The 26,192-nt window shown below is 35.2% G+C and overlaps 1 protein-coding gene across 1 annotated transcript; it reads right to left on the reverse strand.

The window, feature by feature from the left end:
* Positions 1–2,507: 2,507 nt before the first annotated feature.
* Aplip1 (JNK-interacting protein Aplip1) lies at positions 2,508–25,069 on the reverse strand. Its single transcript, XM_089645692.1, has 8 exons — positions 24,969–25,069; positions 22,327–22,571; positions 17,522–17,776; positions 14,722–14,919; positions 13,493–13,610; positions 7,420–7,582; positions 6,157–6,338; positions 2,508–4,447 (listed from the first exon to the last, which is right to left on the reverse strand). Exons 1-8 carry the CDS (start codon positions 25,049–25,051, stop codon positions 4,375–4,377), a joined length of 1,317 nt encoding a protein of 438 aa, XP_089501818.1. The 5' UTR covers positions 25,052–25,069; the 3' UTR covers positions 2,508–4,374.
* Positions 25,070–26,192: the final 1,123 nt, after the last annotated feature.

Raw genomic sequence — 26,192 nt, forward strand, 5'->3', positions numbered from 1 at the left:
CACCGATTTTTTTCAATTTTGACTGAAAAATGTCAATCTTGAACTAGATTTATTTAAAAACGAAAAAAAATAATAAAAAAGCTTTTTACCAAAAAACCAAATACTTATGTGATGTTTACTCTGCAGTTTATCGTTTGTACTACGATTTTCCGAACACCTTGTAGATTGACTGAACTGAAGCATTAATGACGCTCAATTGAACAATTTGATGCGACAACCGCAAAAAAGCGGCATAATCTTCTTTTGCCGGTGAGAAAATTCAATTTTCTCATCTTGGTTACATTGTCTTGACTTTTCAGTCATTGATTCGCCCAACATGACTTTTCTGAGAATCTGTGACCGAATAAACGATTTGATAAAGTCGGTATTTCTTACCTACTCGTTTCAAAATACAATGGAAAAGGAAACCTCTTCGGTGTTCTGTAACAGGTAGAATTGCAATGACAGTCCAATATTTATCAACAATCTCCAATTTTTAGGGTTTTGTTGTCGTCGTCCCCTCAAAATTGACGCCCGGACGCACCGCTCGTTCGCTCCGTCCCGGAGTCGGTACTGTTAACATATGTCAGTATTTAGTATTAGTTCAACTTCGCAACACAGTAGCGCTGTCAGTCCGGAACCTTTTTCCAATAAAAACTACCACCCCTAAAGATAAAATAAGTAGGGATAGGACCCACAATAATCTATTAGTTAGTGAACTTTTGGAACTTGCCCTTCTGGCCTGGCCTCCGTGCGGTTGTTGATTGTTTTTGGCTTCACTCGATAAACGCTAAAAAGTTTTAGTTTTACGAATTTGTTGGGTTTACTAATAATTATTCGTTTTCTATTAAATTTGTCGTAAAAACTTTTTGAAATTTAGTCAACGACGGTTTTGTTTTCCATCCTTGCTTATTTCGTAGTGAAACAAACAATCAAACTTTGCTGTGTTTGTTTGTTAAAATAATTACTTTAAAAAAACTACTCATTCCAGTAATTGTCTGTGCGTAACTCTGGTTCAACTCAAATTTGATTTGAATCTGAGTATTATTTTAAATTGGAACTTATTGTGTGAAGTATTCAGAGTCGATAATTCAGTCAGTGTTATTACAATTGTTGATTCGTGTTAAATATGTTTAAATTATTCTGAAAAACTTCTACATAGAACTGATTTTTACTAAATTTTCGTGTTGTAACATAAGTGTGTTGATTTGTAGATAAGTTTATCTTATCAAGTTAGACTAGTGACTACTGGAGTTACGGTAAGTGAAGTCTTTAATTGGGTACATAATAATTAACCCCCTAACATCCCTAGCGACCTACTTTTTTCAAATTTGTCATTAAAAAAAATTAACTTCGATTGAACTTCCAATTTGGATTTGACTTACTCGAAATTAAAATGTGTAGCTATATAACAAAATCGACTTCAAATTTGATGTACATTTCCCGCTTGTACTACGAGTTTCAAGAAGGAGTTTAAAGGATCACGTGATTCGCGCTCAATTTTAAAAACGTTTATTATTTAGACATTATTTTTAAATTTTTTTTTTTAATATATTTTTCATCATTTATTTTTCAAATCCTTTGACTGATTTGTTCGCTTTTTTGTCTCCATTACCGTCATAGTTAGAAATATGAACTAAACGATGTTAGAAAGAGAAACACCAAGCTTTATATTCAAATATAGAAGTTAACCAAAGAATAATTAAAATGTACACCTCTGTCAAACCAAAAGTTCCGACCGCATTTTTAGAAAAAAATAAGAAATATTGAGATTTTTTTACTAATTCATTTTATGCGAAATGACAAAAAAATTAAGTGTAAAGTGAAAAATTTCGAGTAAATTTTTAAATTAAAATATGTATTTTTTTTATTAGTAATTTTAATTCCGTGTTTATAGGTAAAAACGTAAAGCCAGAACTTGAAAAGTTTGCATTAACAAAAATATTTAAAAAATTATATGTTTATTTATAATAATAAAATTTGAAAGTGTGTTTCATCACCTTTCCAAACAGTTTTTAGTTTTCAGATACGTTAAGAAATATACCATTTATTTGGATTTTATTGAGAAGCGGAAATACACTCAAACTCTCCGACTCTCTGACAGCTTCTTTAAGAAATATAACGGTCAATATGTCAGAGGCCTGAGGGGTAGGGTATTATCTTTTCAATAAATAATTTCGATTTAGCAATTTGTTTGATTAATTTCATCATAAATTTTACTAAAATATCTTACTTCGGCACAAGGATACTTCTACAACACACAATATCTCTTTATTATAAAGAAAATTTATCTCTTCAGTGATCATTTATTGTAAAGTCATCTGTAAACAGAGGAAACAGTGACTTTCGACAGAACGGTGACTGTGACATGTAGATACGAAATTGCTAAACACATATTAATTTAATATTGAACTATAAATATGTTTATGTTACAACGCAGGCTACTCAAGTTGAAGCAATACATAGTAAAATATTACATGGAATGAGTGGGGGTAAAAGAAATAGAAGAATTTTAAAGAGGCATGGGTGCCAGATCATTTATTTTATCAGTTGATGTGAACAAATATGCTGAATAATTATAACAGAAATCAATGATACCAGGGTATCGATTCTCCAATCCAGGTCGCTCGCAGTCGCCGTCGAAATTACATACTCCAAATGTCAAAAGTCATTTCACTCGAACAAAGAGTGGGTCGTACCACTCGTTGTTTGAGTCGAATGACTTCGTCGAGAATCGAGGCCCTAACCACACCACCTCCAGCAGATCTTCTGCCGCAGCGTGATGTGTATTAAAATATGTGATATTATACCTTATAAAGTTTAAACTGTAAGCATCACCTGAACAACACCCTTCGAAGTATAAACGCGCACAACTGCGCGACTTGTTCACCTATTCAATATCAGGAAATGCTAAGGGAAGCCTGTAGGGAATCTTCTGGTATTTAACAGTACCTTATTAACAAACTGTAAGCATCTTGAACACCACACTTCGAAGTATAAAATGTATGTCTTCGTAAACGCTTACCGCGGAGCGGCACGGGTTAATAACTTATTCAATATCAGGAACATACTTTAAGGGAAGCCTGTTGGAATACCTTCTGGTAGTTAACAGCACCTTATTATGTTTATCTGTATGCATCACCTCAACACCACACTTCGAAGTATAAACTATATGTCCACGCGTACGGCAGACCCGCATTTGTTTACACTTTCGATTACCAGAAAAAAAACTAAGAGAAGCCTGTGGGGGAATCTTCGAGTATTCAAGCCAATATGAATTTATCTATATTTAATTTGCTTTTCAGAGATTCTTGGTTAGTTTAGTTAACCCCTAGTGTATGTCGAGTGAGACCTACTCACGTAAAGTGTAGGATTAAAGATTATTAGAAATATCCAACAGCGGCAGGTGCCAATTGTGTCGGGTACTAACCATTGTCATTGTCATTGTCATCATCCACATTCACTGATCTGCCGTTCCGTTTTCTCCTCGAGTTCTCCTTTCTAATGATCATTTATATTTTTAATGATAAAATATTGAGATTATTATATACATTCATTCCTAAATTACGTTACTTCAAATACTGATCTTAAATATTTACAATACTAAGAGTAGATTTCCTTACGAAATCTGAAAATTTCACTGACGAAATAATAATTTAATCACAGAAGGTTACAGATTCACGAAAGCCTTTTTAACAATAATAATAATGAGTAATTTATTATTGATTTCAGCTAGCATTTAAAAACAATATATCACCAATAAATTGGGTTCTCCTTGTAAAGTACTCTGTGTTGTATTGCTTATGGCGAAGGCTACTCGAGTCTTCGGAGGTCACTTTCATTGTCTCTATGAATAATAATTGTTATAATAATTAAATCTGAAAAAATAGATTTGTCACACCTATCTTACCGGCAACCAGGGTGTGTTGTAAATAAACACCTAATGTTAATGTTTTTCTCACTTTTGATTTCGGCTAACGTACAGTTATTTAAAGCATCTCAATGCATTGCCATTGTGTAATAATACATCGTATCAATAAACAAGTTTCCTTATCACTTCAAGATACGGACATTTCCTTTTAAAATATTATGTAAAAAGTGACAGTACATAGGTTCGAATATTAAGTTATTAAACCTTGTTCATATCAGATATCTACATATTATTATTATGTTAAGTGAGTAATATTACTGTGACTTTGCATCACTGAGTTGAAGTCTAAAAAATAACTACTTAATTAATAATAATCATCATGTTAAATGAAATCGTAAAGTTTGAACAAAACAAATTTGTTTTCAATCACAGAAAATAACAAATTTAGGTAAAAGCTTCAATAACAGTAATTTGTTGGTGAAAACCTAGTCTTAACGAAATAAAAACAACGGGTGGGTTCTTCTTCACTCTATGTAGATGTCCTCCACGGGATAAGCGGTTTCTATGAACTTCTGGTAAAACCTTTGAAAGGCGCGCCTGAAACAGAAAACATTCCACAATTTGAGCTGAAAGGAGTAATAATTGTGTATAGGCAATACAACTTATCAGGATTGTCTTACTGTCTTTGACTGTTTTGCATACGAACTGGGTATCGATTCTCCAATCCAGGCCGCCCCCAAACGCCGTCCAAAATACATACATTGGTCGACACTCTTATTTTGAGTCTCGTCCAAGGTACACACTTACATACGCCAAATGTCAAAAGTCATTCCACTCGAACAACGAGTGGATCGAACCATTCGTTGTTCGAGTGGAATGACTTTGTCGAGAATCGAGGCCCTAGCAAGAAAATTTTGGGGGTGGCAAATACAGTGTATTTAGTCTCTTAACGTTCAAACTCGTTCTATTAATCAGTACAGATTAGGCCTACAAGTAAACAATAAGAATCAATTTTTTAACATATTAAAACAGCTTGGCACGTGAAGGAACAATTATCACTCGGTGGTCCGCGGTCGGCTGCAGAAAAAGCAGGTACCTAGTACCTGAACCTTAAAAGCCCTTTGGGGTTTATGGACTTCCCCGTATTGCTGTGAAGAATGAGAAAGTCGGGCGTCAGTTCAACGAACAGGGAATTTGTAAATTTGTACTGTAAATTAAGGCCCCTGTCCCACGAGTCGGTGAGGAATCTAAATAAACCGAGAGCTGTAAGGATGCGGGGAATGTTCCGCGATGTCTCAGCACACTGCAGATGTCAAAACAATGTTGTACTTTGTAGGTTAATATTTAAGTAAACAATAACAAACGACTGTGTGTCAAGTCACTACCAACGAGGTTATGGATTTTTTGTGATATTATTAATGCGCCTTATTAATTCATAAGAATATTGAAGCATTTTTTAATAAAATAAAGGTTATCGATAAAATTGATAGTTAAAAGTTTGTCATTTGATATCAACGGTGACGCTGAATATCGAGCGTCTACTGAAACCACGTACAGCTAGCTGTTATTGGAAAATACGTCTCAATCCACCCGCTGCTCTCCGACCAGTTTGCAGGCCAAAATCCAAATAAATGGATCAGTGGGCTCTCGGTATACCGCTTAACTACCCGTGGGACGACGCCCTAAAATGCATTCGAAATTTCATTAGTGTTTGCTTTTTTCACTAGTTCGCACGTAGAGCTAGTTCATTGCTCATGGCATCGATGTATATTAATAGTTATTTTATAATATACGAGTTATTCAAGTAATTGTAACTAGTTTCTCCCAGTCAATAATATTCTACTTCGGCTAGTAGTTTAAATTTTACTATTTTACCAATAAGTGTCCCTAATGTTATGTACTTAAAGTTTATCCGTTTCCCTGCAGGGGTAGGCAAAGTGGACGGACCAGCTGACTCCTTCACATCCATGGACTTACTTTGGAAAATCTCAAGTCTTAAAATCACAGACCCATTTTGCAGGAGGGAAAAAACACGAATACCGGCTGACAAATCGTTCCACAGCTGTTGAACTAGAACGACAAGAACGAGTCTTTTGACCGTACACAAATGTTGGGCGCGTGTTTCCCGACTGTGCTTTAAAGATTGCTATACGTTTGCTAAGATATCAAACGGACCAGTGGTTTTTTCAAGTTCTTTAGGGTTCCAGGCCAGAGATGGCTGCGAAATTCAACAACTGGGCGCACGTGCGATTTGTACAGGGTCAGCATTACACACGTATACATTGTGTAATGAAGGGTGTACTAACCCGACAGCTTCTGCCACGGGGCGCGTGGAGTCCTGACCACGGAAGACGTGGCACGCGAACCTTTGCAGCGTGGGGTGCTTGGTGATGAAGCCGAGGTAGCGGTGGTCGCGAGGGTGGAACGCGCAGAACGACACGTTCTTCAGGGAGTAGAAATAGTCGATGCACGGCGCGTTGTCTCTACGCTGCAACACACAAACAAAAACACAAATTATTCATAGGAGGTAATAATGATTTTATATTAATCTTTACTTCTGCCACTCGATTATTTGTGCCAATTAGTAGGGTCACATCTTCCTCGTGCGCGAACTCCTTCTACCGTTATTTATCGAGTCGTGTATTCTCCTTACACCCTTTCTCTGTTCATTCACTATACACTAGGGTGTATCGATTTTTAACTTTTTTTTTGTTTTCAAATTCCAAGTTGAGAAAAAGTTGTTACTAGGTACCACAACTTACCACAAAAAGTTTTGGATTTTTAAAAAAATGTTTAGGTCTCCCGCACAAGGCTTAAAGTTTTAATTTTTTTTTTTAAATATTTAAAAAAAATTAAATTTTAAAAAAATAAATACGTAACTTTTGTGTTCTGAACTCATTTTATGCCTTCTGTAAGAAAATTAAAATTAATTCCGGTGGTTTAAACTTAAAAAACTAACATGGTTCATATATGTACACAAAATTACAAAATTTCATCAAAATTAACAAACTTTAGGGCTTGTGCGGGAGACCCAAAATCCATTTTTTATAAAAAAAATCGTTTCTTACTTATTTTTATGCCCTAATATTACTGTTTTTTAACTTGGAATAAACACAAAAGTTACGATTTTATTTTTATAAATTTTAAAAAAATTGGATATTTTTTGAAAAAAATTAATACTTTAGGCCTTGTGCGGGACACCTAAACATTTTTTTTTAAATCCAAATATTATTGTGGTAAGTTGTCGTACCTAGTAGCAACTTTTTCTCAACTTGGAATTTGAAAACAAAAAAAAAGTTAAAAATCGATACACCCTACATACACGTTCAAACCATCTAAGCGTCCCATTGTGAAACTTTTAAATCTTGCATTCTTATCGGATCTCCACTTTTGTACCACGGTCCACATTCATTTCATGTAGATGTTTCTCGCGCAAATATTATATACAATTAGCAGAAATCTCCTGTGTTGCCCGCGCTTCACGCACAGTTTTGTTGGTGTTTTTTCTAAATATCAAGTAGATAGGGATCGTACGCTAGTAGTATATTTAGTTTAGTTTGGGTACTCACCCCCGGCTTTGATCTGTCGACCATCCTGAGACCCTGGTCGGACACCTCGAGGATGCAGGACTGAGAGCGAGGCTCCACGTCCGGCTCGCCGACTATCTTCTTGACCGCCTGACACACCACACCCGTGCCCTTATGTGCTAACGTCTCCACCGAGCCCAGATACCTGAACAAACACACAAACATAACCAAAATAACTATTTACGTTATTTTTCTTCAGTTTTTCTGCATTAACAATGTGATTTTGTGAATGTTTTCGAAAAAAAAGAGGTTATTTGGGACACATTCTTTTTTAATTGAATTTTAATAAAACTTCCATGAAAGTGAATTTTTTAATAACATATTTTATGCATGTGTAGGTAAATACAATTTTTGAAATCTCTGTTTAAAGTGTGCCAAAAATAGATCCATAATATATGGATTTTTTGGTTATTCTTCAGAAATTATTATTAAAATCATAAATTGTATGAACGAGATACGAGAACGACACGTGACTGTGAATTCTATTACGATTGAATCCTCCAGCGTTTGGGGGTCATATATGACGGGGCGTCCAAATTTTAAAAATGTATTTGTTTTCGAATTCTTTCAATTTTTCTATGATTGGACTAAAAATGTGATCAGCGTGAAGCAGATTTTTTTTATTTAACCCCTCCTACGTTTTAGAGTCATATTTGACCGGGCGTCCATATTTTATATATATATTTTTATGTTATTTTCTACCACGCGGAAATACTTATTAAATATTAAATTTTATTATAATTTGAATAATTTTGACGTTATTAAATATTTAAATTTTATTATAATTTAAATAATTTTGACGTTATTAAATATTTAAATTTGATTATAATTTAAATAATTTTGAAGTTATTAAATATTTAAATTTTACTATGGTATAAATAATTTTGACGTTATTAAATATTTAAATTTTATTATAATTTAAATAATTTTGACGTTAGAAAGGAAAATAATAATTCTTTCGAGTTTGTCTCAAATATTTATACTGGATGTCACTAATAAACTCCTAAAAATAGCCACAATGAATAATTCAGATTTCGCGCCGCTATCGTAACATTCGGTTTAATCTGAAAAATTATTTCTTATTTTTTTATTATATGAACGAGATAAAAGTTAAGTTACAATTTTCTTACAAATTCCCCAAATAAAACGAACGTGTTTTCGAAATATCGAGTTCTATCAATTTTTCTATGATTGGAGTAAAAAATTATATAAAAATGTGGTTAGCGTTTTTGACATTTTTCACGTTTGATATTAAAATTTTATCATTCAGAAATAGTAATGTTTATTTTAAATACATACACCTTAAGATAATTTCGTCTGGTTTTTACAGAAAATTAAAAAATAAGATGTATATAGCGCATTTGAAATACTCAGAAGGCATTACAAACTAAACAAATGTGATGAATGTACTGAAGGGTTTAAATAATTTCTAAATACTAAAGTATGTATATTTCAAATACAAATCTATAAGGTAATTTTATCTAGTTTTTAATCTTTTCCACTCTGACCATTTTTTTCTCAGAACCAATTGGCTACTCTGATTAAAAACTAATGTTATATTTTTGATTTAAAAATTAAATTTTTGGTTTTTATTTTCGCGGCACCCTATCTGGTAATTCGTGTGACCATTATATGTTTGGTACATTTTGCATAAAATAGTTGTTAAATCACACCTTAGGTAACTAAAAAATAATACGTTTGATTTCAATATGTTTTATTTACAAAATTTCTTTTATTGCACAGCGTTAATTTGTAAAATATGGGAATAATATACAAAGAATCCAATGTAAGTCCTTGTAGAAGTTCCTTTCTAATTGTCCTGTACCGCACAAGAGTTGACCGGTGACTATCTGGACCCGATTGGCTTAGGTTTTATGGCTAGTAAACGGTTTCTTATTTTGCATTGGTTATATTATTTTAGGTTCCGCTACATGGTGATTACAAGTTAGGGTTTTGTACATACTATAATTATAACTAGTAACTTACATGTACGACTTTTAGCTAGTGACTTATATTTCTGGCTTACAACTAATTTTTACAATTATTACTAGTGACTTACACCTAAGACTTATTTATAAATGACTATACATAATATAACAATGTCACACTTTAAGTATATTTATCACAATAAAAAACTCATGATTCGGTCCAATGTCATTATGAATTTATCTTTCTTACTTATTGTATTATTACTAACTTACCATCACTTCGAATTTATCGATTATCGAATTTATCTCCGGATTCATTTTTATAATTTTAGCATTTGCATATTTATTTGTTTCATCAACGATGTTACTAATTAGTGAATTTGTGAAAAATAGCTTAAAGTAGTCAATAGGCTCCAAACAATTTGTGGGGGTATTCGGCCCGACTATTCTATTTCCAATAGAAAAAGGTATTTGTTGTTGTGGTGTATTTGGTGTATGCGTAGACATTAAATCCCACCTTTTTGTTGAATCAGAAGAACTTGATAGTGAGGGATTGATGGATGTTGAAGGTTGTTGCGGAATCTCAATATTCTCTTCATCACTATCTTCACTGAAATAAGCACATCTTTTTCTTTTGGGTGGCATAATGTCACTTCCAATATCTGTATCACTTGGGTTGTTTCCCACTTATTCACTATCACTTAATATCACATTACCATTGTCATTGCAATCAATGTTATTAAATGTAAAAAGGTCCTCATCATCACTACTAGCGATACAATCACATTCGTCATTATAACTGAACTGCGCAGTAAAACTATCATTTTTTTCCATGACGGTTAAATAAATATATGTTTTAAATACGTAAATTATATAGAAATATAATAGTTCCACAAAACGAAAAAATATGGTCACAAAAAGTGGGACCGTCGTAGGACAACAACTGACTGTTCCGAAAATATTGGAATACAACAAGCATTCAGCAAGTTAAAATAATGCATCTATTTTTCCAAGAATATATCTAATTAATGGTAAATTTAAATGAATAAATTTTGGTTTATCCAACATTTTGCGACGACTCTTTGTACTTATCGGAAATAATATTTCATAGAATGTACTGGATGAATGGGCCAGAATGTGTGGCCTACAGAGTGGAAAAGGTTTTAAGAAGGTATTTGATTTTACAACATCCTCAAAATGAAGAAATATACACAACACTTAAATTACTCTGGAAAATTCCAAAATTCGATGAGAATTTATTATTATTTCAAGTTTATACAACACATAAACAACCTTCTTTGGCTGGGTAAGCGATGTGTATGTATATCTTATACATCTTTCCAACAATTTTACGTTAATTTCTATTTATTGGAATCAATTAGTAAGGTTTTCACATGCATGGTCGTTTATCAATTGAATGAATTTTCACCGCGTTTTTTGGCAAGTCTGTAATTATGTAAGTTTGATGAATCAATTATTGCATTTAATTATGCTGTTTGACGGGCGAATTATTTGAGACCTGTTTTTATTGCATAGAGTCATTAACAACTTGACAGGCCTACCATCATAGCCACTGTTAAATTACATGTACCTACCGACTAGGAACTCAAGGAACCCAAGATAAAAACTAACATATTCCTCAACACATATACCCACGTGCGTACAAAACCAACCATCAGACACACTCTCTAACTAATAGGATGCATGATCAGGGCATCAAGCTCGGGGATGATACAATTAATATATATATATAGCGTAGGTAAGAAGTTTTAGTAATTTGTCTCACGGTATTAGTTTATATTTTAGACAATATCTTATGTTACTGATAAGTGATATCATCTATTCAGTTTTACATTAGTGTGTGCTAAACGTTTGGTATACTTTTCGATAGCTCATTGGGTAGGTATTGTCTGTTATCACAATCTGCGTAAACGCCTAGTTTCCCAGGCAAAGAGGACGGACCGCCAAACAACTCGGTGTTGGTACACTCCTGGCTTCATTCACATTCAGACATCGTCTCATACATACCCTTCTGTTATTTTAACTTTTGCCATGGGTCGACTCAAGTTTATGGTTCACTTGATCGTGACATGGCTTTCACGACCTCTTCTACCATTCACATTCGCGTCATATATTATATTATCTACGTGAAACCATCTAAGCGTCCCTTTCTTAATCATACTCATTACGCTTACATCAGCTTTGAATTCTTCCCGAATCTCAGGCATCCTATTTCTAAAGCGTTCAGTGTACTTTCATCCTTCCTCTATTTGTTCCATGCCCCACTGCCATGCATCAGGGTAGGCACCAGCACCCCATTGTAGACTGCTAGATTCTATTCCTTGGGCAAATTTTTGTTAGCGCCAATCGTGTTCAATCCTCCAATTTTTGTTAGCGCCAATCGTGTTTAATCCTCCAATTTTTGTTAGCGCCAATCGTGTTCAATCGTCCAATTTTTGTTAGCGCCAATCGTGTTCAATCCTCCAATTTTTGTTAGCGCCAATCGTGTTTAATCCTCCAATTTTTGTTAGCGCCAATCGTGTTCAATCCTCCAATTTTTGTTAGCGCCAATCGTGTTTAATCCTCCAATTTTTGTTAGCGCCAATCGTGTTCAATCGTCCAATTTTTGTTAGCGCCAATCGTGTTCAATCCTCCAATTTTTGTTAGCGCCAATCGTGTTCAATCCTCCAATTTTTAACCAATAATAAAGAGTCTTTTTGTGTACCTATGGCGCCCTTAATACGATTAATTAACTAATACGAACAACGCCGTTTTTTAAAAAAAATCACGGATGCTGTAAAAATGTGAGTTTATGGGTTCTATCTAATTATAGTCAATTAATATACGTTTTTTCAACGTTTAAATACATTTAAAAATAAATTAACGGAGACATATTTTTCCGTCAATTTAAATATGAAATTATCAATAGTTATTGACACTTAGGTGATGCTTTATAAAAGCTTTTTTTACTATTATACATCTATTTTCAAATTTCATCAAAAACTTAAGAGGAAGCTGCAAGGCAAACATGTGTATATTCTTGGTATACCTTATATCGTAGGTAATAGGCATTAAAATCGCTTGACAAACGGAGTCCAGAAACGTTCGATTTCAAGCACAAAACTGGTTTTTATTTATTTTGTAAATAATTTTATAAGAAAGCAAAAAAGTTAATCAAGTGAAAGTGTCGCAGATAATCTTATCTATTTTTAAAAGTTGTTTCCTTTACGCGTTCATACATTTATATTGAAAAAAAGATTTTTTAGTAGTTTACATTTACATTTTTTATTGAGTAATTTATTTTTTATTTGTATTGTACTCAAGCGAAACGATAGGAAGACCTTCAATTAATATAAAGCATATTTTTTGGTATTCATAATGTACACTAATTCGTTATAAAGATTAATCAAAATAGTGGTTTAGCATCAAGCTTCGCCTTAACTGCTGTAATGTTATCGAATTTTAAAGAAATGTTTCTGCGTGTGTTTGCGCGAGATTGCCACTAAATATTGATGGTTAATTGTCATCGATCACCCGGCGTTGCCCGGGTGCTTCTTTCTGCTTTAAAGGATGAGAAAAAGGGTATGGGGTGATTTTCAAAATATCACATAGACAGTGCCCTTCGTCGCGTTTTGAAGGTCAAAATTTGATCAATCTCCTAATAAAACTGTAGATTTGTAAAAAAAACCTCTTATTTAAATATAAATTGCTGAAGTACCCGACGTTGCCCGGGCTTTACGCATATTTCGATTTCACCCGTAGATATTATTTTTTGTGTTGTTTTATACACAAATCAATATCCACATCGCCCGCCACAAACACAAACATTGTCAAACGTAACGAACCACCTAAAGTGATATAATATTAGGTAGTGACCGGATTACTCTAAAATGACAATTTGACACATTTATTTAAACCATTTATTAAAAAGTGACCTAAAGTCATGAAAAGTGAAGAAACAAAACCTAGGCTTAATGGGTTCTTAGTTTAGGTTTATTGGTTAGTTTTTTGGCCACTTTATATAATTTTTTAAAGGTGAGTTGAATTGTCATTTTGATGAGTTATCCTGTCAGATTTTTTTTATTTATTATAGTACTATTTTATACGAGACTGTAATCAAAACCTACCCCAATAAGTAGCGCTCCCTCTTGACTTGAACGTTTGCCGGATCAAAGTCATTGTAGTCCATATCCACTGCGTAAGCCGATGGAAATATGCCTTGTCTGCCTGTCCGTAAATTTACACCTGCAAATAAAAGTGTATGTGACATTAGCTTATCTACTGAACACCTTTATAAATACTAGTCTAGGTGGTGGCATCGATATATAATAACAAGGTGTTGGGAAACGAACCCTTAACCTTACTTCGGCGAGCTTCATTATCGGTTTGTAAAGTTTATACGTAGCATCTCAACATAGTTATTTTTTTCAGTTCCATAATACTAAATTTTAATCTCTTATCGTGAACACACCTCCTCAGAAATGTTAACAATAGTATTCATATATTAAATGCTTTGGAAAGATTAATATTCTATTACGAAATCTTTAATTCCATTAAACTTCGAACTACATACACAAACTAACTAAATCGAACTTCATACACGATCCACAAAACTACTTCCTTGGTCGTCCTTTGAATGAACTATTGTCTATCTTTGTGTACCTACTTATTTATGAATAGTTCACATCGTTGCCGATTGACAAGTGAGCATGGAACATCCTCGGAGACTCCGCGGTCTTTAATAATTGATGGGCCGGAGGGTAGCTAATTACTCAACCAAACATAATCATTTCTCGTACAACACAAAACACACAAATATCCGTCTGGTTCTTACCTTCGCACCAGAGATCCTCGGCCTCCTTCTTGGTCCCCAATCTCCACCTCGAACTTTCTATGGTGGGCTCTGTGTGTGGTCTCGAGCATCTCCAGCTGGCTGAGGGAGTCTCGCGATGTAAAAAAATAGTGCGTGGACAGTGTCAACAGTTTGTTTATTACTTTCGCACCATCCTCGGCCTCCGTCTGCACGTAGAGCGGGTCCCCTATCTCTACCACGAACTTTTTGTGGTGGCTTCTCTGTGTGGCCTCGAGCATCTCCAGCTGGCTGAGGGAGTCTCACGATATAAACGAATAGTGTGTGGACAGCGCCATCAGTCTGTTTCTTACCTTCGCACCAGAGATCCTCGGCCTCCTTCTGCACGTAGAGCGGGTCCCCAATCTCCACCTCGATCTCCCCGTGATGGCGCGGGATGAACTTGTGCAGGCCTCTGTGCGTGGCCTCGAGCATCTCCAGCTGGCTGAGGGAGTCTCACGATATAAACGAATAGTGTGTGGACAGCGCCATCAGTCTGTTTCTTACCTTCGCACCAGAGATCCTCGGCCTCCTTCTGCACGTAGAGCGGGTCCCCAATCTCCACCTCGATCTCCCCGTGATGGCGCGGGATGAACTTGTGCAGGCCTCTGTGCGTGGCCTCGAGCATCTCGAGCTGGCTGAAGGACACTCCCCCACCCGCCGCGCCGGGGTACGTACTGCAGCTCGAAGAGGGGGAGAGTGATCCTGAAAATCGATAAAAAATACAGCTTTATCATAAGTCAAATTAGAAAAACAACTAAATTAAATCAGACGAAACAAGATGCGTGAAAATCATGGATCTAATCATCCACCAATGAGCAATTCAGAAATCTAAAAAAAAGTTTTTCTTCTTCCACACCTTTTGTTTGGCGGTTCTCGGTAAGTTTCCTGCGGGTCCTAGATCTCGGAACTCCTGATTCGGTATCATTTTGGGTTTCTGGAAGTTTCTTTTCGATTTTAGTGCTGGTAAAGGAAACATCTCTCCACTCTGTCATTATTCTAATAACTGCTCCTAGTGCTTTATGGATTGGTGTTGGTTATTTTATCAGTGTTTTCACCATTTACAGTTATTGCATTGTTCTTCAAGTATTAGTAAGCTATAATTTATGACAAATACCTAGAAGAAATAATAATTATTATTTTCTCCACTCCCTGCGGAGAGGGGCGATTTCCAATAAATATATATATTCTTTACTGTTTAATCTTTTTTCTGATTATTTTAGTGATATACTCAATGCTTCAGTTCTGTGGTTTTCAATCGATAACGTTTTTTAATAGACACCTATGTCCCAAATACAATCCTTTTACGCGTATATATATGAATATTTAAAAAATATCACATATTTTCAGTTTTAATTTGTTTATATTTCTGCATGTATCAACGACTCATTACTGTTTTTTTTTCTAAAGGGGAATCTTATTCGATTTCTCGAGAATGAATTCTGTTGATGTATGGCCATTAATTATTTTGCAGATTAAAAGCATTGAAGGTTAGGGGCTACTTTTCTTCATAATTTTCATTTGGATAAACTTCTAATAAGAATCTTATAATAATATCACTATTGTATTTTTTGTTTTCATAACATTGACCATACCGTATCATTTAATTATTTTTTTGTTGAAATAATAATATGTAAATTTGAAAATTCACAATCGTAATTATTGGGATCGACCAAATGTAGTTCCGTGAGGTACCGGTTGGGAATCCTCATACTGCATAACTAAGCTAAAATGCATTCATAATGCCCAATACAAAAGCTAATTATATTGGGTATTATGAATGCATAACTTAGCTAAAATGCATTCATAATACCCAATATAAAAGCTAATTATATTGGGTATTATGAATGCATAACTTAGCTAAAATGCATTCATAATACCCAATATAAAAGCTAATTATATTGGGTATTATGAATGCATAACTTAGCTAAAATGCATTCATAATACCCAATATAAAAGCTAATTATATTGGGTATTATGAATGCATAACTTAGCTAAAATGCATTCATAATACCCAATATAAAAGCTAATTAATCTGTTCACAAACCTTGAGCAGGAGCTACTTTCGTCAACGAAATGCAAACATTGATTTTCTGGGTCAATTCTCAGCGGAAACAATCCATCCGAAGGCATTTTTTCTCGTATAGGTTCACAGATACCTATTATTTCTAAAACATTCAATATCTTTAAACTTCTGCAATAGACGTGCCGAGTAATATCTATAAGTAATTTAGTAATTTTAGCGAAGCGAGACCATCATTTATAACTAGATCTAAATACGTAGTCAGAAAAGTTAAACTTTTCTCTTCACACCTTCTTATTAAATTCTGTCTCCGTGAAAGTAATTCTCTCATGGGGAATTAATAAAATAAAACGGTTTTCAAGTTTGCAAGTAAAATTAGATTATTAAACGCAATTTAAATAATATAATACGCGGTTGGTAAGGTAAAGCCGTCGTTAAGACTGGTATAAGGTTTTTTTTAACTACATAAACGCCGTGGTTTCCGTGATTTTTTTCACATTTCCGACCTTACGCGCCGCGTTATATTTACATAGCGTTTTTAAGTAAAATTATCTTGTTATACGCCGGTTAAACTTTTGTATGGTAAAGCCGACCTTAAATCTGGTTGAAGGCCGTTTTATCCATACAAACTCAGTGGTAACGAGTCAAGTTTTATGCAATTCCAACCTTCCGCGCTGCGTTATGTTAAAATTATATTGTTTTATGTTAACCAGACAGCCGAGCACATTCTGTGGCACTGCGAGTTGATGAAGGATGCCCGAGAAGAAATGTTGGATGGCTTGAGAGGGATTTCAAGACCGGCATGGAATGCCGATCTCGTGTTGAACAGAGAGAATTTTGAATGCTTCAAAAAGTTTTGTACAGTCCTGGGTAGAGAGATGGCCTGTGCTTAGAGTTGCTGATTTAGATTAAAATCATTTTGTTTCAGGTGCCAAGCGTATTGTTCCTGTCACTCCACGGTTACTTTTTTTTATTTTTTATAGTGAATACCTCGAATTGAGCTAACTCTTTTTGATGAGCCGTATTCATAAAACTCCCAGTAAATCGTATCACGGTTCAATTGAACGGTTACTCTTTTTTTAACGGGAGATATTTTATAAAAATAGTGCCACTAAAATTATCAAAGTATTAATTGTTATTACATATTCAGAGATGTGAACAGATTTCTTCTACGATTTCGCTTCTACTTTATGTCTTAGCTTCTACCTTGAACTGTTGAACAGTTTCTTCATCAGATCTAAAATGGCTTTACCTAACTTCAAAAATAAAATGTGCAATAATCACCTGTGTGTAGCGTCTGGAGCGGCGTGGGCGAAAGGCTTTTGGGCCCCGTGTCGGCTGGTGAGTGTGCCGTGCTGTGACCGCTATCCACGTCGCCCAGGCTGTGCAGCCGCTCTGAGTCGGGGCTGCTGTCCTCGTCCAGCAGGTAGCCGCACTTGAGCACGAGCAGCGGGCGGGCGAGCGCCAGCGTGGGGCCCGTCACTGCGCCCATTTCCTCTGCCAGGGACGCGGGTCCCGAGCACAACGCCATCACGGATGCTAGAGAACATATCACAAACTCAAGATACCGCTGTAACACGTACATAAATGAACAATACATCGTACTTAGTGGCTAGACTAATGTGGTATTTCAAACTCCTCAATGACCATTAAATCACCGTTAATTGGATTTTTTGACATTTGAACTGTCCACGCTAAATAATTCAGATTCTCGACCCGTTTTAGGTTTAGTCAAATTGTGATCAGCTAACACACACATCATGACCGTTATGGTGGACAGTGTGTTATTTGGATTTTCTGACATTTGAACGGTCCACGCTAAATAATTCAGATTCTCGACCCGTTTTAGGTTTAGTCAAATTGTGATCAGCTAACACACACATCATGACCGTTATGGTGGACAGTGTGTTATTTGGATTTTTTGACATTTGAACGGTCCACGTTAAATAATTCAGATTCTAGACCCGTTTTAGGTTTAAGGTCATGAATCATTTTATTAAGAGCGGGAGCCACTGTATCAGCTCAATTTTTTCATACGGCTCAAAGAGTCGACTCAATTGAACGGGAGCCGTGAGCTCAGAGCGTACTAACAATGAGAATACTGTGTTCTCCCGATATTGCTCACTCGGTACGACTCCCCTGCTACGGCTCCCCTAAGTATGAATAATGGTACGATTCTTGGTACCGGCAAGCCAACTCGTATTACGAGAAAAATAAGTAGGTGTAGATACATTCATTCAAGTCCAGATGTAGTACCGTCAAACGCCGTTAATTTCTTGTGTATGTAATAACAATTAATTCTTCCATAATTTAAATGGCGCTATTATTCTAAAATATCTCGTGATGAAAAAGAGTAACCGTTCAATTGAATCGTGGTACGGTTTACCGGGAGTCGTACAAATACGGCTCATAAAAAGAGCTCTAGAAAGACTCATGAACGACTCATTGACAGTCAAAACGAAACTAACCGAGAAACAGTGTTTAAGGCGATGCACTACGTCATTAATATTTTCAATTGAGCCGCTATCAATAACAACCCTTACGTAAATAGCGATAAGGTTTAAATTCCCGCATAAAACCATCCGACAGTTTTGATTTATGCAATAAAAAAACATGGCCAAAAGGTGCCTTTTATTTGATTTTGTGGATGTTCAGGCATAAATATTCAAATTTTTTCGATCATTTTATAGATAACTTAATTTGCCACATTATACAATAAAATCATAACCGAAAATGGGTTCGTTAGTAGGAGATTTTGAACTTTAAAGCAGTTTTCATGGGCCTTATACATTATTTTTTTCTGGGCTTATAAAATGACTTATCTAAGAAAATACTCGATTATTTCAAAGGTCAATATGTATTCTACTCGCAGTATTTAATTAAAGCATCTGAAACATTTCTAGGTGACCAAATTTTCAAACCAAAAACACATGATTTTGCATTACTACGTATGGCATCGCCTTAACGGGGACCGTTAAAATGTCAAAATTAAAAACGCTACTCGACGATATGAAGGTCATAACGTGTTTTAGATTATAAAATACCCCAATATTATCGTTGCTATCAACACAAAGCTGAACAGAGAACTTTTTAGGTCGATTTCTTTTCATGTTTTTGCTTTAGTTTAGCCAAATGCATTATATTATATAGCCATAACTTTACACATTCAACTCCATTCTAATATTTAAAATATGGTTTGTAACTGTTTAGTTTTGTTTTTGTAATATACTATATATATATTTTATTTTATAACGGAGTTCAACATATGAAGTTTTCGGTTGAAAATTGGCTAAAATATGAAGCAACCCGGCCTTAGGAAGTTACAATAATAAATATTGTTTACATATTTTTATCAGATAACTTAACAAAGTTCCGCTGTCCTATGAATTGTTCAGTTCTTAAAAGTATGGCTTAAATCATTGCATTTTCGATTCAAAGAAACAATATAATATTAATTATTTTTCCGTAATATTGAACTAAAAGAAATGACTATACTAGTAACATGATCCACATATTTTGACACAATACAATATAATACGTTTGAGTATTGTATTGTATCTGTTACATGGAGCAGTAATTGACAGCTCCTCATCACAAGTAACAAAGCAGATCCAACCCAATCCCACTCGATACCAGTTTGAGCCAGGCCCGTCGCAAGCGGGGTGCAGGGCGTGCTCTGCACGCGGGCGTCATGTTCAGGGGGGCCGCAAATACAGCGATCTCGTCATATTCAATCTCATTCTTGTTAACTAGTACAAAATTTAGAATTCTTATTAATATAAGAAATTGTAGTTCAAGGGAATAATGTTTATATTCACATTACGATAGTGTAAATAACCGTAAAATTAATCACATATCACAGCCAATTAACGGTTCCAGAAAAGATTAATAGAGTGATAAATTGACGTAATTGAATTGACTGTTTGCAAAGCGCCAAGTTTTTTGACAGATTGATGCAAATATTATATTGTTTCTTTCGAATCGTCTATGAACAACTTTGCCGTGATACATGAGCACATAGTGGAGAGATTGCTGATCTTGTATTTCCCTGGTTGTATCGAGCTAATAAACAGATGTGTTACCTGTGCCGATAAAAACGTTCTTCTTCTTTTTATTCATATTATTTATATGAAGTAACGTTAGCACTGCTGCTCTGAAGTTATAATTCTTATCCTCTTTCGTTGAAATAATCCAGATAATTGAAACAAAGAACCATTACACAATATGCAAATTCAACAGGTTACGCAAAGTCACATCACAATCACAACAAACTCCGCGATGTTTAGAGAAGTGAATAAGCTTTTTCGCTTCATTATCGCGTTACCGCACACAATATGTTTAAAATATAAACAAACAAAGTTGATATTTAAGTGAATATTCACATGTCATAAGAAACGGACGACACCCGTTCACTCACAACGCGCGGAGAAAACAACCACTGTGATATTATCAAGGTAATCATTTTATTAGTTTCCAAGGGCAGTCATCGAATAAATCTCGAGTGTTCAGTCATCGTGCAAGCCATAAGGCATCGGAAAAGGCTGGCTGTTCGGATGACGTCTGTCGCACAATATCGATGAGCTTCGTCGCTAGCGCCTCCGCCGGCGGACGCCGCGACGCTTACTTCGCCGATCGCTTTCTGTCACCGCGCGCACATCACAGTTGGGCATACCGTATTACTTCCACTAAATAATCACACTTTGCACTTCCTACGGAATCCAATCTATCCATTGGTAAGTTATTCGTTTGTTTTAGTTGGCAGACTATTTCGAATACACAATATCTACGAATATAGGTTGATGTTCAGTCGCAACAGATAAAATCAATACAGCTGCAACAATGCAATTTGTGAACGGCGTATTTTGCACGGAAACTTGTTGGATAGCGATGTTATTCTTTTCACATGTACCTATTATCAAATCTTTTGGTTGGGATTTTAAACGATTGTAATAAGAGCAATATATAGACGATATACTCGGCCATCCGCCATTTAAAACAATGCGGGGAAGGAAGCAAAGCGATGGGTTTTCTCAAATTATAATGGGATTTTTTTTGAGGTAGTTTTTTGCTAAAATATGAAAAGAACGCAAAAAATCGCATATTGATGGATATTTTATAATAATTATACAAATGAGGTTGCAATAAAATAGTTATAAATTTCTGGCAAAGATTTGAATAAACTTATGGCAAAAATGCATCATTGAAATAATATATATACCATTCTTGTCGCAAATTTTTATACGCTACATAATAAGGTTTGGCAAAGAATGGTTTCATAAAAAAAGACATAATTATTTACTAAAACAGTGGAAACGTCGCAATATACAAATCAAAATACTTAATCGCAAGTGTCCTACAGGGAAAGAAACACAATATATATTTTAAATAGTTACCTAAATTAATTATTTTCACAATAAAAACTGTCACCAAGTGTAAATTGTTGGGAAATACAAGACTGCAATCTAAATACCACTATCCTGTAATTATTGTCATTAATAAAACAATGATGTTCTTATTTAAAATATTAACACTTTTCAAATCAGTGTCAGAATTATTAAAATTTATTATTTATATAAACATGATTACATACAGAGTCTGAAAAATATTGTTCTTGTTGTGTGAGGTTGGCGTGTGGTTGGAATTACTGAAAATGTGTGTTTATGTTAGTGTGTCCTCACCATGGAGATACTGGACCAAGGTGTTTAAGCTTTTATGTTAATTATGTGTATGTGTAAACGCAAATAATATTTTGTATGAAGTCGTGAACTCCTTCAAAACCTTGTTCTTGTCTCAACTTGACATTATGTTTATTATTTTTGTGACCTATTTTTGTCATAGCTGTAATTATATTTAATTATCCTGTATTTTAACATTTTTGCTTCGTGTAATTTGTAATGTGTTGAAATTGGACTTGGTCCGTCAGCAAATAAATAAATGTGTAGATTTGTTTTAATATTTTGAGAGAAAATAAGAGGTTTTGTTTGTAAGTAAATAAAATTAAAAATATCTACATTGTAATAAAATGAATGCATCTATCGAATGTACTCTGTTTTGTATTTGTTGTATGAGGTCATGTACTAATCACTTACATTTCTTGTTCTTAGGTATCTCCGGAAGCTTCCTCCGCCTGCGCTCGCCGCCCGCCCAGCTCACTGCAGGCCCCCTGGGAGCCGCGCGGCCTGGTCGCAGACCATCGTCATCCTCATCATCTTCTCCGCTGCTGGCGCGCCCCTCCGGCCCCGCGCCCGCGCCACCCGCCCGCACGCACGGCCTCTCGCTACCGCTCTGCGACGAGGTGGGGGAGTCCTCCTCCAGACCCACATTTGGTACCAGCCTAAACAGACAAGACAAATTAAGGTAATTTTTATGTTCAAAAAATATTCTCTCAGCTTCCTTTTGCAAATAAAAAATCTGCAATAATAAGTTTCTCACTACCAAAAGTACCATGATTTCTGACAGAATAGATCGTCCATCATCTGATCTGTCCATCATCTGATCTGTCCATCATCACCAGATAACTTCCCTCGTCAGATTAGATGATGTATACTGCAAGGCTGTGGGTATTGGGTAGAAAACACTTTAGACAAAATCATTTTGGCCGTAAGTATCTTAAATCATGTCGGAATTATCCCATTTTGGCAGCGTTGTTGTCGCGATACAATAATAACAATATATCTACGAACACAAATGTTTATTACTTTGAAGATAAAGACTATAGAAAGAAGCAGAGAAAATTAATAATGGCTATAGAAAAAGTAGATAATAGAATGTATATTGTCCTCTACCCTATCATCACGACGATAGAAAGACGACACTGAAAGAATATCAGAAACATGACTAAATCACAAAGAAACGAAATTCTGCTTATTACGGCAAAAACCAATAATCCTGGGATAATGGACATCGAAGTTTTGTAACATAACAATGTTATAGATATAAACGTGAATCAATTTGTTTATGTTTCACAATTTTATCTAGTGATTTTGGCTAAAAACTAATAACAGTGCACTATGACAGTTTTCCAGAATCCGGTGCCTTATAAGCCCATTATTTCATTTGGACATAGGGCAATGTGGTTTCATGTCATGAAAATGATATTTTCACGTATACCTTAGTGGGGATACAGTTATGCAACACATTCACACCTTTATACGAAAATCACACTTTATACCATTATACGAAAATCGTTGTAATACGAAATTTTCAAGCAAGAGTAAAGGGTTTATTTCAAACGTCATTGCATGTGCTGGGGGAGGCCTGGAAGGGTCAGGAGGGTGTTCTCATGCCCTTAAATTGAATGTACCATTCAAAATAATAGATGTATCGTTGTATATTTACGTGGAATGTAACGTTCTCGCTTTTTCTAACGTTCTTGTTTTGTTAAAAACCAACCTTATTTTGACAACCTGACTTCTGGGTAATTAATAATGATGATAGTATGATGTTAAGTGTGACACAAGACACAATACACGCAGAGTAATAGACTTCTGGAACTAGCAGGAACGATCATTGATCCACCAAATTGCAAATGCGAGATGTGTCGAAGACATGATGTTATGATATATCATCACGTCGTATAAATTGACGTTTCCCGAGGAAACATATATGGTCGAAGACAGTCATAGGTATATGTATGTTGTATGTGTATGTTAACTATATGTGTATGCAAAAATGCTTAGAGAAATTTAAATATCTCCTTGGGATGATATCTCCTATATCAAGATCTAGCCTTACAGGTCAGTCTAGAGTAGAGTTCTCTATGAATCAAGAATCGCGTGATCGTATAAGTTAAATTATGGTAAAAGTTTTAAAAAAAACTCTGTTTTGCAAATTATGGACCTAAGCATTTTAGTCAATACTCCCAAACTGAACCATATGGGATTTTTTAATTGAAGTTTGAACGCTGTAACTAAACATACATTAATTTTGTACAATTTGTACAATAATAATAACAATAATCATTCGCAAATAGGTACTGATATTTACATATTAAGTATTTCCATTTAGGTACACTTCAATACACAAAACGTCGATTGAGTTTACACGCACAAAATCTAAGAGCCCTATCGACCTACGCACGAAGAAACCCCAGAACCAATATCAACATGGATTTATAAACAGCTCTTGATGAATTAAGAGAATATTAATTTCTCTAAAAATCATTAAAACATTTATAGTTTTGATATGCGTAGTATATCAAGAGAATTTACCACATTGTTTTTATTATTATTGAACTCTTTCTACATCTACAGCAATCCCCGTAAGTTATGAAACCCATTATGACAAAAAAATAAAAGAAATTACATTTAAAAACAGAAAATCGATATTTTCTTATAGGTTATAAATTGGTGGTTCTTCTAGTAAGTACACAATATAAAGTAATTATTCAATGCATTAGAATTAGTAAACTACATCTTGTTAGTATTACGCTACACTAAATCGATGACGACTCATTCGAAGTCTGTTAAAACGTCAACGTCATGAACACACATTACGCGGAAATTACTCTTATTGACATAGTATTTTTGGTTTAATGAATCAGTTCAGTCATCACCATTAAAATATATCTTACCGATAAGTTAAACAGGCTAGCCCTAACAAAGCACGAAGTTACGCGAAGGCTCAAATTTGGAAAAATGCGAATCGTTACGAGCACTTTTGATATGACTTTTTTCAGAGTGAGGGATGTCGAGGGAAATGTTACGGGAGTTAATAATTAAGTAATACTTACGAGTAAAACGGAGTGGAAGAGTTAACATTCTGAGGATGGCGGTTGAAAATATGATGGAACTCTTCGAATTCACTATCCGCCATGACTGTTGTGGGCCGAAGCAGGCGTGCGCCCACGAGGCTCGCCAGAGCTATCGATCTGCGCGCGCTTGCGCCTCGACCTGCGCCAGGGGTGGCGGGGTGACCAAGCGTAAAGCACCCTTTAACCGGATATTTTTCTTACAGATGAAGCCCGAACAACTTCCTGTGAAAGATCCTCTCGACCTACCGATCAACAATATCTACAGGACCACCAACATTTGGCCCGACGAAATACCATATTTCGTCGGTAGCCATAATTACGTTAATACCACGTATTACTCACGAGAGGGCGAGAACCTGTGTGACGCGTGCGCAGAGCCCTACGAGGATAAGGAACCATGCAAGAAGTCGAAGGGATTCTACCCCTACGAGTGGCACTTCATCCTTCGCGAGGAGTTTTGGTGCACGGGCTGCAGCCGTGGCTTGTTCGTGTGGCTGGCAGAGATTGAGAACATGATCCTAATCAAACCAGAACTGGTGACGCTGGAAGAAAAGAAAAAATGGTTGGACGATCCTATCCTCATATTAATTCCCTTAGAACTGTGGTAAGAACATCTACGGGAGCAATCTTCAATCAAAAATGAAAAATGATTTACCAAACAAATATTTGATCCTATTACTAGTGTAGCTGTACACGGATAAAAAATAGTATTGCTGATTTATTAAAATACTGTTTAAAAGGTGGTGGTAGGGCATTTCCTAATAAATTATTAGTACTTTTATAATATATCGGAACACGTGTTTATGCATCTGCGTTTATCATGTTATTATATAATGACGAAATACGAAAATATTTACATTTTTATGTAACACATGTTCCGACATTGACATAACAGACATCAGTGTTTTACTTGTAGTTTATGAGGAAATCTGTCAATTCATTCGATAAAGGCCTGCAGTCCCCTTTTTAACAGGAATACAAATAATTTGAAGAGATTTTTAATAAATTAGCAATATTTTATTTCAGTATGTTTTCTCCGTGTACCGGCGCATTTGGGAATATTTGTAAGTAAGACGGTAAGTGTTTATGTTTGGTCACCCTAGGATTGCGTCGCTCTAATCTAAGTGGACGATAAAGTAGCTTTTAGCGAAATTGTACATAGAGACCTTATTTCCATGGATGGAGAAGGGGTGGGAATCGTGT

This window comes from Hesperophylax consimilis, chromosome 23, assembly GCF_061612785.1.
Source record: "Hesperophylax consimilis isolate HC1 chromosome 23, BYU_Hcon_1.0, whole genome shotgun sequence".
NCBI lineage: Eukaryota > Metazoa > Arthropoda > Insecta > Trichoptera > Limnephilidae > Hesperophylax > Hesperophylax consimilis.